This window comes from Crotalus tigris, unplaced genomic scaffold (assembly GCF_016545835.1).
Source record: "Crotalus tigris isolate CLP2741 ecotype Arizona unplaced genomic scaffold, ASM1654583v1 scf7180000023830.6690815, whole genome shotgun sequence".
In the NCBI taxonomy this organism is placed as follows: domain Eukaryota; kingdom Metazoa; phylum Chordata; class Lepidosauria; order Squamata; family Viperidae; genus Crotalus; species Crotalus tigris.
This window is the reverse complement of record NW_024100214.1, coordinates 4,016,694-4,030,627: the sequence shown is the minus strand read 5'-3', so window position 1 is coordinate 4,030,627 and position 13,934 is coordinate 4,016,694. Positions and strand designations below refer to the sequence as shown.

The window sequence follows — 13,934 nt, the reverse complement described above, 5'->3', positions numbered from 1 at the left end:
AATTTGAGTGCCAATAAAATGCTAAATATACTACTAAAAATTCTCAAGAGTACCATTTAAATAGGTTGTTGGGTGGAATGTAGAAAACAAAATACTATCCATGCTAAGAAATATATGAATGGTCTGAGTAGAATGAAAAATGTCTGTATTTCTGTTTTCATTTTTTTCAAGAGTACAACACAATGTTTGGATTAATGAGTCATTTCCTTGTGCTTAAGCCAAAAAAGGCACTTTTTCTTTGAAGCTGAGAAATTGCTGCAAACAACAAGGCATAGCAAATTAGGCTTACAAAATAATTATCTTTTTACCTAATCGTTTCATTTTTACCCCCTTCCAAATGAAAATTGCTTCAGGAAGAAAGAATAAGAGTTCAGCTTTCTAAACAGTGTGAAGAAATGGATATGGGTGGTGAACATCCCAGCAAACAATAGAAACATTCACAGCAATTTTTGGGCGAGGATTGTACATGTATGACACTTCCCCTCTACTCACAGAGTTTAAGAAGAATTCCCCTCTATTTCTTAAAATCTTGATTTGAAAGGTGGCAGGTATTTATTACGACTGTATGATATTCTGTTGTGTCATTGTACTTTGTTACTTCTTCATTGTTACTGAACACATTTCAAAGATTTCCCAGTTTTTTCTATTTGTTTTTTTTTTTGAGAAAAATCTAAATTCCAATATTGTTACATCATTTATTGCCATGGAAACTTGTGGAAGAATGGTGATATTCATGAAAAGATTTATATGCAGTTGTGATATAATTTATTGACTAATCACCAGTTACCTAAAATACCAATAAAATATAGATTATGGTCTTGTAAAAAATAATCAGAACAGAAGAATATTAAAATTCTAATAAAATGTAATTCTTGAATAGGAGCCTGTAATGAAAGAATACAGACCTGTCTGGTCTATGTGCATCTTCAAGGGATTACATGCACAGTAGCAGGATAGTACTGCTTTTCCTTACAAAATATTTGCAGATCTTCATCTTTCATCAAGTAATGATTGTTGGTTCCCAAAATGTGCACTTTTTAGTCATAAGCATGAGTCCACATCTACCTCTACCATATAGTATTGAGTTAATTTTTGTTTTGCTGTAGCTGTATTTCACATTACAGTTATTTAGAGCAAAATCATTTTCTAGTTGAATACCCACCTTCCTGATTACAATTCTTTATCTTTCTAGGATTTCCTTGATAAAAAACCTAGAAGTAGAATATCTAAACCCATTTATTTGGATTTTGGGCTGAGATTCAGTAGAGATAGCACTGATTACACTTGTAGATGGCCTATATAAATGGCCTGTGGTAGAACCAGGATGGTGGTGTTAAATTCCCAAAAATCTAGTTCTTGCAAGCTGAACCAGCTCAAGCATTTCACTGGGAAGAACTATCTTCAATTCAATTCTACCAAGACCAAGTGCTGTCACAATCTGGATATTTCATCTTTAAGTTTAGATAGGGTAGCATTTTCCAATTGAAGAATAATATGCAATCTGGGAGTGTGGATTCATAGTTTTTGCTCAATGATTAGATAGCAACTTTGGCCAGAAGACCCTTTCTATCGCTTCACCTGGTGTACTGTTGTGTTATTTTCTAGACTGGGAAGCTGTTCACACAGTCACTCTAATCATCTGACAGCTAGATTACTGCAAAAAGTCTTATATGTGGTTGTCCTCAAAGACCTCTTGGAAGCTTAACTGGTCCAGAATCAGTGTGGACAGTGAATTGAACTGACTTTACTTCTGGGTACATTTCAAGGTGCTGTGTATGACCTATAAAAGTCCACCTGGTATAGATACTGGTTGTTTGAGGGATTGCCTGTTTCTTGTGGTGTTGGCCTACCTCTCCTGGTTCCTTCAATTAAGCAATGCTACTAGGATCTTGGAAGCGTGCCTTCTCTGCTACAGTGCCTATCCTTGAGAATGAGGCTCCCCCCGATCTTTGGGGGGCTTTCACTGTAATGGAATTCCAGAGGACTTTAAAGACCTGGTTCTTTTCTCAGGATCCGGCCTAGGATGACTGGACTGTTGCCTGATATATATATTTTATGCTGATCTGATTTGCCCTCTTGTTTAATATGGTATATTTTCTATTTTTTGATTATACTATTTGCTATTTTGTTTTCATGATGTAAATCATAGACAATTTGGAGTTGGAAGAGGTCTAACTCAAATTAAATACATATAAATTAGATGTTTTTCAGCCATATTAGGCCAATAGGTCTATGTAGATAATTCTGTATGTGGAGATTCATTCAGATTTCATTCAGGCCTTGTGAGACCCATAGGCCATTGTCCTCCATGCTGTTTTATAGCCAGAAAGTGGTTTTGCTCTGACTTTATACCCATTTCTTCCATTTTATTCTAGGGGAAAAAAATCTGTGGAAGTCCTGAATAAGACTAGTAGCAGAACGTACTGAAAGTATTTGAGAAGACTATATTTCCTTTAAAAAGGAATCAGTAACAGTTTTGAGTTATTTTAGATCATCTTTACTCTTAGAAGGGCAACTGAAAGCAATGTAGCTTTTGTTTTAGCTACGGTAGCTATACTGTTATCTTTTTTAGGGACAGTTTGTCTTGCCACAGTTAACACATATCCTTTTTACTTCTAGATTAATCTAATACAAATGCATTTTCTCTAATATGTAAAACCTAAGCTGATGAAAAATATAGTATCAAAATGTTGGGAGAGAAGCTTTGATTAAAGAAGCATTACTTGCCCCAGTTACCACATGCACATGGTCACAGATTTCATGTAGCAGGAGAATCCTTTCACATGCTAGTTTTATCTGTGAAGTTGAAGTGGTAGAACAGATATTTTTTATAGCTGTACCTGAACTACAGGGAGCAATTGCAGAAGTTTCTGAGTATCTACAGTCTGCAAGAAAAAAATACCATATCATTTTATATAAAAGAGAACTAAGATATATTGTATCAACACTCATTTTGGACTGCTGCTCAACTTTCCTTTGAATTACTGCAGCTCATTGTTGCCATATTTAACTGTCTAGATAACATAAATTGTTTTAGTTGATCCAGAGCAGACATGTCGTGCAACGTATCGGGAGTTTTGCCATTGCTGGCAATGGGGTGGGCGTGGCTTCCGTGTGATGCATCTGGTCTGCGGGCCGGCAGTTTGACACCTCTGATCCAAAGTGTCATTGTTTACATTCAGTTTTCACAAAAAAAATAAAAATGTATAGGTATCAAACTCTTGGTATCTAGAATTACGTTTTATCTCTGAAAAACCTATGTCCTCTTCAAAACTTCTCAATCAATTCCAATTCTTTTTTTACATGATAATTTTATTGAATTAAATTCATTATACATTTTACTGGGTTATGTAATATAGGATTTGATTTTACATTAGCAAAACTTTATTATAATTTGAGGTCATTACTTCCAAGAGACTTAAAGCACGAGTCCAAAAATTCATCTGTTACTTCTCCAAGAACAGCTGGTTTCCATTTGGGGGATTGGTCTTTGTCAATAAGTACTAGTAGAGAAAAAAATATTTTCAGTTGTAATGCTTTTCTTAATTATATTAGAAAGATCATTTTATATTATTCTTAGTATGTATGAAAGATAAACCACTGTAGAGATCAGTACATTATGTATGATTTATTCATTTTCTATAGAAGATGGAATTGATTTCTTGAATGGAAAAGTACCTTAATTCCCATATCCTGAAAACAGAATGACTGAGAATCCAACATTAAAGCTTTTATTTACTTAATTTTTTTTATGCAATCCCAGTGGAGGCATTTTATTATTTGTATTCCTAATCTAGTGAATTTCTGTCAGAAAGAGCAAGTAACAATAAATGATTTTTTAAGCTAAACACTGACAATATAAAATAAATCTCAGTGGTGGGTTAGTCTTTATATCTCCCCCATACTGCACGTCCTTACCACTAGTGGCTCCATGTTTGGACTGAAGGCTTTCCTTGTCCTCTATTCAGCTATGATGCGCTGAGATGTTTCAATGAACTCAAACTCCTCATACCCTGGAAGGCGCCCTGAGCCTTCTAAAATCCTCTCCATGGCTATGGAAGTTATGCTCACCAGTTATATGACAGTCTAAATCAGGGGTTCTCAAACGTGGCCACTTTAAGACTTGTGGACTTCAACTCCCAGAATTCCCCAGCCAGCCCACAAGTCTTAAAGTGGCCATGTTTGAGGACCCCTGGTCTAAATAATGCTTCTGTTTCATACCTTTTGTTATAGATTTTGCATTGGAAAACCACATGCCTGGAACAAACTTACACACTAGCACAACCACAACACAACATTATTTTTCTTAGAGCAGCTCAATTTTGCATATTGTTACCCATTTGGCTACCCAGCAAAATAGGCAGCAATACACTTGATGTCCTGAATAACCATTTAACTATTTTAGTAATTATTATTTTTACTATTTTATTTTTTATTACATTATTTTATTATCTTTCTACCATCATCGTTGTTATTTAACATTACTAAAACTGTCTCAAATGAAAAGAGCTCGCCAGACAATAACATCTTGCAAAGTATCCTGGAGAAATATTGTGACCAAAGAGCGTGTCTTAAACTGCTCCTGTCGCCACTAACATGTCTGAATGAACTAATCGTTTCTGAAGAATCTCACTAGATTCACATTGTAATTCACTTGAAATGGGCATGGGCTTCAAATTTTACCTGCTCGGACACCTTCGTAGAAGTCATGGCCTCGCTGTAAGATAAAAGAAGTCATTATGGCAAATTTCCTAGCATACTTTGAAATACAATTTTCTTTCTAAATGTTGAACCCAAAGCAGTTTTTCACAAGAAAAATATCTTCCAATAGGAAGGAATATCTGTAGCTCATGGTTGAACTATTGGGAGTCCTTGATGTTCTCTGAGGTTCTTTGTTTGCTTGTAGACCTTTCATTAGATGTTACTTAGTTGAGTAATGAAAGGTCTGCAAGCAAAGAATCAAGCCCAGAGAACATCAAGGATTCCAGACGCAAAAACTTCTTATCTAAAGGCTACTTTTGCATATTGATTTGTGAGACTGGTAACATCTGTAACTCACCTCTTTCGAGATTCTGCCATGAGATCCCTATGGAAGTGTGAGATTTTTGCACAGGATCAGTGGGAGGGTTATTTGACGTAAAGATTACTACTTGAAAATAAGCCATGGATGTTTTACCACTGTGCTTTCTGAGCTTCCATACAGAGTGTAAGTGAATAACAAAGCTCACTGGTGATAAATAGGTGAGTCAGTGGAGAACTGATGGCATGGGAACCTTTCAAATGAAATCATCTCACTTGGAGTGCATTCCAGATGATAGCACCAGAAGTTTATCTGCCAGTATGACAGATAGCAGGAAGTGACTACAATGAACACTGCATCACCCCTGCAGAATGACTCTTCATTGAGTATAGTAGTGGAAGTTGTATTAATATGTAAACTAGATGAGCCAATTTGTGTAGTGGTTAAAGTATCAGGTTAAAAACCAGGAGACTGTTAGTTCTAGTCCTACCTTAGACAGAAAGCCAGCCTTAGATACAAAGCCACAGAGCCTGGTGACCTTGGGCTAGTCACTCCCTCTCTCAGGCCTTAGAAGGAGGCAACAGCAAACCATTTCCAAAAGGCTTGCCAAAAAACTGCAGGGACTAGTCCAGGCAGTCACCAGGAGTCAAAAACTGACTTGATGGCACAACAGCAACAAGAAGGTGAACATTCTCTATCAACCGATGGGAGACAGAGGAAGGGGAAAATAGTTTTTTCTTTACCTGTAACATAGCAACAGCTTTTGAATCTCTTGAAAGAACCAAGTATAGTCAATATAGAATGCTAATGCTCTACAAACTTTCAGAGTTATAATGTAGTCTCAAGTGAGGTTGCTGAAACGGGGGAAAATGGGTAGCAATATTTTGATTGAATCAGAAACTCAAAAATACTTCAGGAAAATGAAACACATGCATTCTTATTTGAACAGCTTTATGAAAGATACATAAAACGGGGTCATCCTGTAGTATATATCTGCTTTGTTATGTTGATGAGATAACCAGAAGCAAGGACACTTTCCAATTTATGGTTGTGAATCCCTCAAAAGGTTTGTTCGTCAACACCTGACAAATCACAAGGACTTCACTGAAGTGGCAATGGCAATATAGGTTGTTTAAAACCTTGAATTAATCTTTATAAGCTCTTTTATACGTTCTTGGGAAGCGGTGAGAAAAGAGATTTCTCCTACACAAAGCCATAGAAAGTTGTAGCTGCAGAAAAAATAAAGCATAAGTGAAAGAATACAAACTCCTGAAAAACATAGGCAAGAGAACTGTATATGGTAAATCCTCCAATTCTCATACAGTAGTAGAGAAAGTACGCCATTCAAGCTTAATGTCACTTTCCCCACAGCCCACAAGAGAGTAGCAACATCCAACACCAATTGGCCAAATGGATCTCAAATGTGGAGATACATGGAGATAGATGTGACTAAAGTGTGATTGGTATGGACCCTTCACATCGTGGCTATCATCCTCATTATTACAGTTACTATGAAACAATGTTGAACAGAGCCAGTGAGGGAACACGAAGCTCTGTAACTTGCGCTCAAAGATAACATGCTAACATTTAAAATCAATGGTGTAAAATGTAATGTACTGAGATCTTGGAGGTCAGGCAGAAAAGGGAAGCTAATTTCCATTTAGGAACAGTAAAACAGAAGAAATAAAATCTGACATTATGGTATAATGAAATAAGAGTAGTTTGTCTACTTTTAGCTAAAGGGTTTGCCCCTTGTCTAATATGTTCACAGACAACAGTGTACAAAAATAGAATGGAATAGATAACAGAAATCCTGCTCGTATCCTTAGTGGACCATAGGAAATACCAGCAGTCCTGTAAGCCATACTTACTGCCATAAAATATACTATACAGTGCTCAGAATGTGCCAATATGCAACACCTCTTACCATGCACGCTTGGCTCAATCTATATTCCATTGTGAATACATCTTGCAGGTTCAAAGAAGCTCCCTCTTTAAGTTGCCGGAAAGCTATCTTGAGAGAGGTTGGGGACATTTTAGCGATTGTCTGTAGAGGGAGGAAAAAAATACAACTGATGTGTGAATATTTGATTCCAAAGAAGACTAACAGCAAGTTACAGTTTCAGGTCAGAAGATAAAAGTAATGAGTAAATTAACTATACAAGATAGAAATAAAGATAAACACCCTAATGAAATTAAAACTCCTTAAAGACATACATTCAAACAAGGTTTCAATCAAGAAATGAATACTCGTCATCTCATCCTCATCTAAAGCTCTTTGGTTTATTATTTTTCTCATAATAGATTTATAATACTGTAATTTTCATAACTTTTGACTCACGTCACATAAGACAAAGCTATAATATGATGGCATAGAGAAGGAACATTACAAAAGCAATGACACATCTGCAGTTGATTCTTAAATAACCTGCTTTAGTTAATGGAGCTCTGGAATCATGTACAGGGACAGAACTAGTCACGTTCCATGTACTTTTTGTTATCCTCACATATAAACATGGATGATTAGATGCAGATTCCTCAATTTCAGTGGCCATAGTGGATCCCTTGAGTAAAAGGATTGGATGATGAAAAGCACATGCACACGTGTATGCACGTGCACACACAGCATCAAGTGAATAAAAGGGGATAAGGAAGATACCAACTAGAACAGAATGGAAATAAAAGAGAATATGGGTGAGTACAGATTGGCAGGTATGGTGGCAGAGGAAAAAGAGGAACCAATCAATTTGGTATTGGTCCCTCTCTTCATCCATATGCCTCAATCTTAGATCCAAGTCAAATAAATGGTAAAGAGGGGAGCAGAGGAAAAACTGGCCTGAGGAATGATCCCTTATGGTATCAAAGTTCAGTTCTGCTTCTTCTATTTGTCAACCTCTAAATGAAATTCCCAGGAGACATCACCAATATGCTGATAACTTAGGTTATTCTTGAATTGAGAGTTACGGGACACAGGTGGGAGGGCTACCTAGAACAGAAGGACATGCCAGTGACAACTCACAACTTCATCACTATATAATTAGACTACTGTGATCGTAAAGTATCTGCAAAGTGCTTTACACTGCGCTGCCTTTGGAGACAATTCAGAAATGGCATTTGGTACAAAACGCAGGAGCCCATTTATTGACAAATAAGAATGACTATAGCCACAAAACACTAGCGCTAAAGGTCATGGATTAATTTTCAAAGTCAAAGTCTTTGAAAGTCTTAGCTTATAAAGTTTTAACTTACATGTCAAAGTTCTAGTTTTAATCTATAAAGCCTCATGGCTTGGCAGCCAGATATCACAAGGACCACTCCTTCCAAAAGGAATGGCATATTCTTCCCAGTATACTTTATTAGTAGTTCCCCATTTCTGAGAGGTGGGAGAGACTGGGCTGAAAACAGTCCATTTCTGTAATGGCCTCAATGCTACAGAATACTCTCCTCGCTTAGATTAGGCTAGTAGACATCCTGATGGCATTCTAGAAAATGGTTAAAACATTTATTCTTCTGAAGAGCTTTTGGAGAACAGCCTGTGATTTCCCTTTTGTGGTACTCTTAGTGACATGCTTTTAGGAAATAATATTACATTGATATATATGGTTTTTTATATAATTTTAATTACTGGGAATATTTGCCAATTATGACAGTGTGTAAAATAAACAGATATCATGTACATATAAAGCTAATGCTCTCTGGGCATCAACGGAATTAAAAGATCTCTGTGTATAGAACTAGGAAAGATAGAATGCAAAATAATCTCCAGTCTCAAGAAAATAATGGAACCTAAGCAGAAAGTACACACTTCTGTAAAGAACTACTTAGTTATGGTGCATCCTGAGACAGGATGCATCTCTGTACAAAGCTTATCAATGTACAACTATTTTAAAAAGCAGTCTTCCATTCAAACAAATGAATGAGAGTTGCAGTAACTGAAGTAAAAAAAGCCCACATGATAATATGGAGAGGACAAAAAAGACTTGTTAGGAGACTACTGGATAATGGTGAATTAAACCATTCCTAAAACATTTAACCAGTGGACTAGAGAGAGGACACGTATCACCAGCAGAACATCAGAATGAGGAAATGGCTGCCTTCCTCACAAAGCTGGATTGCAACTCCCAAAATCCCAATTAGTATGCCTGAAGGCTGGGAATTGACGTACAGGTAGTCCTTGTTTGCTAATTGCTTCACTTAAGAGACTGTTCACAGTTATGATGGTATTGAAAAAGTAACTCTGTGACCAGTCCTCGCATTTGTTTGTAGCTCCGTGGAGCAAAGGAAGGCTGAAATAAGATTGCAAGCAAAATCTCAGTTTCACTTAATGACTGCTTTGCTTAGTGAACAAGTTGCTGGTCCCAACTGCCGTTGCTCACGAGGGGAACTGCAACTGGCAACTCCCAACACTAAGCAATGTGATCATAAAGCACGATCTCATATGACTACACTGACTTACACAGCGACAGCTCTTGCAGCCATTCTGGTTGCCGCCATTAAGCAAATTGACAGGATCACCATTTGTGACCTCCTGCCAGCTTTCCCACCGCCTTTCCTTGTCAGAAGCCGGCAAGGAAGGTTACAAATGGCGACTGCATGATTGCAGGGTCTACAAGCACCATAATTGCAAGCCAGTTATCAAGCACCAGAACTGATGATCACCGCCATGGGGACACTGCAATGGCCGCATCTACAAGCAATGGTCTTAGGTGTCCTTATTCAATGCCATTATAACTTTGAACGGTTGCTGAATTTGTGATAGTTATATAGCACTATATCAGAGCCAAGGTACTCTAGAAGTGGGGAAGATCCAGGTTTTAAACCTGGACCATGGAAAGTCATTCTGCCTCAGCATAACCTGTATCATAGAGTTCTTATGGAAAAAACAGGAGGAGGAAACATAGTGCACACTGCCTTGAGCTCCTGTATGAAAGGCAGACTGTAAATCAAATAAATAATGTGTTACAACAAGCTGGAGTGGGAAAGGCTGTTTAGCAAGACAGTTTGATTTTATCTACCAGTAGGCTTCTGGAGAAAATAGGCAAAGCACTATAATTTGTTATTAGAATGGGCAGTATTTGCTTCAAGAAGTTTGCTTGGTGCTTGTTGATGGCCCTACAGTTACAGAGAAGTAAAAGATGGAATTTTGTTTTGTTCACAGTCTTTGCTTCAGTTGGAGCCACTTCTGAGGCACATTCTCCTTTAATTCTCTTTTAAAAGACAGGAGTGAAATCAAAACTTTTTTTAGCTGATGGGGACTGAAGGAAATCTGTCCTTAGGTGAGATCATATACAACTTCCTTTCTCAAAAGGGTCTTCTTAGGTCTGAAATGGCCATCTGTCTGCTGCCAAATAAAGTCTAGGCATGTTTTTCATAGACTGTAGATACAGAAGCTTCAACAATTATAGAACGTTATTGTAACATTCCGCCTTGAAGCTAGCTAGCTGTGCTCAGTAGCACAGATTTACCGATTGCTATTCTTTTTACAAAAACATTAAAACTACTAACCCATTGGAACAAATGGCAGGTTTCCAGCACTCAACCACTTTTCTGCTCCTGATTACTCACTTCTCCTGCTTTTTCCAGATGTCAGCTGATAAAAGCAGTGACCTATTTTGCTTAGGCCTTTAGATCTGCTAATATGCAGTTGCTGGGCAGATCCTGCAAGTACAAGCGGAATAGTTTTGTACCTCTGATTTTTGAATACATGAGTCACTAGCAGCTGGCTTAATAGGGAAGCAATGAGAGGGCAGATATTCCTCTGCAAAACAAAGTGAGTAACATACATATACAAAAACCCAAACAGACCAGCTTATTAATAGCATCTCCTTTCATCCTTAATGTTCTTTATTTTTCTCCGCAGTCAGGAGCTCACCAAAAAGGCTAATTTGATACTCGACTCCTTCCAATGAGGAACTTCTGCATAGGATACACACCATGTATCAATTGTATCTTAAGAATCCAAGCTCTTGTCACTTGTAATGCATGAATATGTGGCACCTTGCTCCATGTACCAACTGATGAACTAATGGAGATGCAACTTTATTTGAAGCAATGACCAGAATAAGCTTAATTGAGTTCAGCTGAAACCTGAAGCCTACTGATAACATGGAGTGAAGGGAGTGGCAATGGACTGATAATCCTAAAAAAATGCAATGCATACTAAAATACATCGACTTACAACAGTTCGTTTAGTGACCGTTTGAAGTTACGACGTCACTGACAAAAGTGACTAATGATCATTTTTCACACTTATGACTGTGGCAGCATCCCCATGGTCACGTGATGTACATTCGGATGCTTGGCAACTGGTTCATATTTATGACAGTTGCAGTCTGTGTGTGTGTGTGTGTGTGATGTGATTCCCTTTTGTGACCTTTTGATAAGCAAAGTAAATGGGAAAGCCAGATTCACTTAACCACCGTGTTACCAATTTAACAACTGCAGTGATTCACTTAACAAATGTGGCAAGAAGAGTCATAAAATGGGACAAAACTCACTTAACCAAATTTCAACCCTTAGCCACTGGCCTCAGTTGAGGTTATAAGTCGAGGACAACCTGCAATGTTTGGCGAAACTGATTCTAGAAGCAATTCAGTTAAAACTTACATCAAGAGGAACATCAGAGCTCCCCATTTCTTCAAGACATGTAAATTCTCTACTTCGTTCTAAAAGATCTGGCCAGGAGCAAAAGTATTGAAAAGCCTTGGAACAACATAACACACAGCAATGAATGACTATTTCCCCATTTCTCACTCCCTACTGGTTTCTAAGCAGCAGCCTCTTTATTCACTCTTAAGAATTCCCGGCTTGTTTGCTTCCAGCAGCTTTTCAAGCTGTAGCTTTCAAAGTAGCATCTCTGCAAATTTCAGGAGACCTATATTCTCTTTCTGTTTGCAGGGGATATTTTGAAATACTGCGCTCTGGAAAACTAACAGTCAACGTGGATTTCTTCAAAAAGTAGCTTCTTTTCTATTTTTGCGGGATTCAATTTTGAGCCAGTCCTACATGAGTCAGGACAGTTTATCCATTGCCAGCCTTTTGATTCTACGGACTAAAGTGGAAAGTCTATTTCTCTTTCATCCATGCTTCATCCATAGCGTTTTTCAGAATAAGATGTTCCTGACACATTAACAAACTGGATAGCTTTATGCACTGGTGGTTCACGACAGCTCTAATGCAAAAGAAATGATGAAAAGAAAGAGCCGAATATATGAATGGTAGGGAAAGTACTAAGAAATGCATCACTGATTCTATTAACACTTATATATTGTAGATGTGAAGTGACAGTCAAAATTAAGAATTTGAACTGAGGATAGATGAAGAACGATTCAGCTAAGTGAAAGACAGACTATATGCTAATGGGAAGAGTAACTTGTTCTTGATGAAAATGCTGCCTAGAGAGAGATCCTGATTTTTGCCAGGAGGATTTTAATCTGAGTAAGCTGCAGCACCTGGTATTCATCAACTCGTGCAGACCAAGGAGAGGGGGGGGGGGAGAGGTCAGGCAGGCAGAACAGCAGCATCCAACTACAATGTTTAGTTCTTTGAGAAACAGCTTCTTTTCTCATTGTGGAAAGGGTAATAATGGATGAATGAACAGCTGTGCAGTTAAGAGAGGGCTAGAAACGAAGCTGCCCTAGATTAAGGGATCTTGTGGGAAATTGCAGCTTTACCAATCAAGCATTTCTCCTGTGTGCAATGTTTATTAATTGAGTGTAGGAATATCAGCCCACTGAGTTAAGCAAGGTCAAGAAGCCGGTTCCAGAAGCGGTTATTTATTATTGTAGAACAACAGAACCTTGAAAGCTTGCCAGGGTTTTTCTCTGCTCCATCTTATAACTAAATTGATTGTTCCATTCTGGCCTGTCAATAAATGTAACATATTCTGGGTTGCCATAGTGTCAAAAAGTCCAAAGGATAGAAAATTATAATTTTTTCCATTTTCCCCTTAATAAGCACTTATTAGCTTTCTGCACAACAACAAAGACAAAACATAGGAATCTGTTACATCTAATCATACAGTGGATTGAGTTTCATTAATAACTATTTCAGGGTGTGTGATAAGAACTGGTATCATGTGGCTGGACTTGGGGAAGGAACATAGCTATACTCATCCCACTATAGGTTTAAAACTACGTTATAAGCAGTAGTTAAATCCACTCTAAAGTAATGTTTTACAAAAATAAAGAGAAAAGACAAATATGTATATTCACAATTGAATATACAATGGATGTCAGGGGTTTTGCTCCCAGCAAGTGATTGAGAATTGAAGCCTAAATAATTAACAGTGAGAAATATCCTAGTTTTGCCTTATTCTCATATAAAAACCCCTTTAATAGCAATTATAATGCTTGCATTTGTATTTACTTATGCAAACATATGAGCATTGCAAAAATCTAATTAATTTATTAAGAAAGTCTTCTGTGACCACAGGAAAGCATATATACTGGGATAATTGGGTAATATATCAATCAATCAATAAATAAATAAATACCCCTAATTTTGTTCTACCAATAATGTCTCTTATAGCAACTTATTTAATATTATGGCTTTAATTTTATTTGAAATATACATTAACTATACCACCCCAAAAGTTGTATTTCACGAAAAGCACAATGAAACTATAAGTAACTATTTGCTCTCTCTCTCTCTCTCTCTCCATATATATGTGTGTGTGTATACACATAGACACAAAATATACACATAGACACAACGTATGTAATTAGGACATGTAAGAAGTAGAAATAACAAAATTAGTTCTACTACCACAAATTCAACTTGACTAAAAATAGAGTGCATTTGCAATATGAGTAGTAATGCTACCTTTATATGTTGTAAGTTATACAATAAATGTTTTTATGTTTATGTGTGGGTACAACATGTATTTGTTAGCCCAGATCCTTGGTTTCAGCTG

At 37.2% G+C, this 13,934-nt stretch overlaps 1 protein-coding gene across 4 annotated transcripts in view; it reads right to left on the bottom strand.

The window, feature by feature from the left end:
• Nucleotides 1-3,291: 3,291 nt before the first annotated feature.
• Nucleotides 3,292-13,934, bottom strand: part of HIBCH (3-hydroxyisobutyryl-CoA hydrolase) — a 54,969-nt gene continuing 44,326 nt past the window's right edge. For all 4 annotated transcript variants that reach the window (XM_039322091.1, XM_039322094.1, XM_039322090.1 and 1 more), the window contains 3 exons: nucleotides 6,948-7,067; nucleotides 4,684-4,717; nucleotides 3,292-3,503 (listed from right to left, as the gene is read on the bottom strand). In XM_039322091.1, coding sequence (XP_039178025.1) covers nucleotides 3,388-3,503; nucleotides 4,684-4,717; nucleotides 6,948-7,067 — 270 coding nt within the window. In that variant the 3' untranslated portion in view covers nucleotides 3,292-3,387. The remainder of the gene's footprint in view (nucleotides 3,504-4,683; nucleotides 4,718-6,947; nucleotides 7,068-13,934) is intronic.